Genomic DNA, 2,553 nt, shown 5'->3' on the forward strand with positions numbered 1-2,553 from the left:
AAACTTTTGACCGGTAGTGTAAATCAACAATACAAGAAATGACAATTCTGAACTTAATTCATGTAAAAAAAAAAAATAGCATTCGAAAGTGACATCTACTATTACCAACAATTCTAAATGTTAACATTTAGCAGATAATCAATTATCCAGAAGCTGCCCAAGAATGCGTGTGCAACAACACTACATTCCCAATTCATACACTTACTGTATGCACATACAAACCAGTTTCCCACTACAACCACACCTCACAACTGCCTCTGAGTAGCTCTTTGGGTTTACATGCCCCACTCCTTTACATAGCAATGGTTGTCAATGAGTTAGTTTTCTCATTTAGCTACAGGGTCTGAACCAGTGATTTTAAATTAGTATAGTGACTTACTTGTGCGTTGTTGAGTTGCTCTTGAAAGAGTTGGACGTTAAGGCAGTCTTTTCCCCAGGGGTCCAGCACAAGAGACTTGCGCACCTTTCTAGCTGGACCATCAATCTGAAATCAAAGGGCCAAGATACAAATTACAGTAAATGCTCTAGTTCTATATTAGGGTAGAGCTATTCAATTTTGTTTAAGTACTACAATTGAGCTCAGTAAAAACTTGTAGAGTTTGTGTATATTTAAGTATTTGTTTATTTCAAATAACAGAGCAGGTTAGTGAATTTCAATAATTAAAGAAAATGTACATGCTACACATACATTGTGTTTCCATGCTCTGTAGTCTGGCTGCACGTATGCTTTGTTAAAGATGTCCGCGCCAGTCTCCTGCTTCAGAACTTCTCGAATGTCTTCTTCTAGAAATGCCAACGGCTGTGGCTGAAAAACACAAACACATGAATACAACCACAAGATCATACAGCAATAAACTGTCAAATAAAAATGAGAAAACCTTATCATAAATAACTAAATAATAAATAAAAGTGTGAAAACATACAAAGTAAAATGCGCACAGCGAAATTTGACTTGTTACCTCCATCTTCAATGGCCCATGCATTTTCTCCTGGGCAGCCAAAGCATTTTTGAATGGAGTCGGTGTCCTCGGGGTTGGAATCATGACAGTTTTACGGAATTTGGGGGTCCGCAAACTATAAAGTTGACAGAATATTACACACTGAGTACTCTCCTCTGATTAAAATAAGATTAATTTTGGAAAATCCCCACAAAGCATAGCAGACTTCTGGCTTTCATGCCAGCTGTTGTGAGAATACTTTTACATATTTATTTACCCATCATTCTCTTTCTGGTGTTTCGGTGTGCTTTCTTTGTGGAGCGGCGTGTTGAGGAGACACCTTTGGCCACACATGGGAGTGGAGGTGAGGGAGGGGTTATCCAGATTTAGATGCTCCGCTCCTGATATGTTGCAGAACTGGGCAAACAGACAGAAAAGGCACATTAGCCACATGACTAATGCAACATCAGTACCTCAACTCTAGGAGGAAGTAGTCAGTTGAAGTGGAGATTAGGGTGTGAGAAAAAAGAAAAACAGATGTCATTTACTCGTGACGGGGTGAATGGCAGTGACTTTATGGGCGTTTTCTTGGGAGAATTTGAGATATTTTCCAAGAAGGAGGAGCAAGTCCTGTCACACAAAGGAGACGTTTCCCCCCTCTCTCTTCTCCTCCTCCTCCCAATGGATGCCTGGGTGGGTTTGGATGAGTTGATAGGAGTCAGGGAGGTGACGCTGCCCAGACCAAACGAAGAACAATTCTTATTGCGACCCGAGATGGCAGTCGGAGTGTTGACAGTGTAGCCCATTGAATTGTCAATTGTCCTCTCTTGCAGGAGAGTGGTGTAGCCTGCCTGGTTGTGCCTGGGTGGTGTCGCTGTCTCTGACAAGTCGTAACTGGCCACACCGCTCCATGCATCAGGGTCCTGCAGAGCAAAACACATCTACAGGATATCTTTAATACATTCATAACTTTGTTCAATATACATTTTAGTATGACTACGGTATTTGTTCTCTGTTGTGTTCCTTCTGTTACTCACTGAGTCAATGAGCTCCATGGTTTCGGCAAATTCTGGTATGGTCTGCAGGTTAGAGAGCACAGTTCTGGTCTCTACAGCCAAGAACTTGCTGGGGGAGACAGGAAGCTGTGGTGGAGGTCCTTGGGGGATCTCAGGGCCCCTCCAGGGCCTTCTCTCCACCTGCTCCTCTAGGCTGCTGCTACTTGTAGCCAATGTGTCATCTGACACACTGTCGGACCAGTACTGCTCCAAACTCTAAGGGGGCAGGATGAGAGAATACTGGTGTTACATCTCCGGATCCAGCAACAGATTTATGTCTGAACAAATGGTGTGAGATTGGTAGATGTCGACTAAAATTATTCTAAATTTGCATCAGTTTTGAAATGATCTGTGACTAAGAAAAATGTGGACAACATTGAAGAAGGAACTAAATGTGAAAATGGAATAAGGGAGGAACAGAATAGGAAGAGGAGAGAGCTTGGTTCAACTACTGGCTGAGCGTGGGCTAGGGGTGAGGACTAGAGGGGATGAAGGAGCGGGTTCATGTTTGGAACAATGGTAATGGGGGAGGGGAGGGGGGGGGGAGAGCTATCAAGCAC

At 42.9% G+C, this 2,553-nt stretch overlaps 1 protein-coding gene across 3 annotated transcripts in view; it reads right to left on the bottom strand.

The window, feature by feature from the left end:
- Positions 1-2,553, bottom strand: part of mybl1 (v-myb avian myeloblastosis viral oncogene homolog-like 1) — a 12,134-nt gene that overhangs the window by 3,446 nt on the left and 6,135 nt on the right. For 2 of the 3 annotated variants that reach the window (XM_032504450.1, XM_032504448.1), the window contains 6 exons: positions 1,976-2,209; positions 1,487-1,879; positions 1,216-1,355; positions 960-1,074; positions 689-805; positions 380-484 (listed from right to left, as the gene is read on the bottom strand). In XM_032504450.1, the coding sequence (XP_032360341.1) occupies positions 380-484; positions 689-805; positions 960-1,074; positions 1,216-1,355; positions 1,487-1,879; positions 1,976-2,209 (1,104 nt within the window). The remainder of the gene's footprint in view (positions 1-379; positions 485-688; positions 806-959; positions 1,075-1,215; positions 1,356-1,486; positions 1,880-1,975; positions 2,210-2,553) is intronic. The other variant, XM_032504449.1, reaches the window with a different exon arrangement.

The sequence above is a fragment of the Etheostoma spectabile genome, chromosome 22, assembly GCF_008692095.1.
Source record: "Etheostoma spectabile isolate EspeVRDwgs_2016 chromosome 22, UIUC_Espe_1.0, whole genome shotgun sequence".
Lineage (NCBI taxonomy): Eukaryota > Metazoa > Chordata > Actinopteri > Perciformes > Percidae > Etheostoma > Etheostoma spectabile.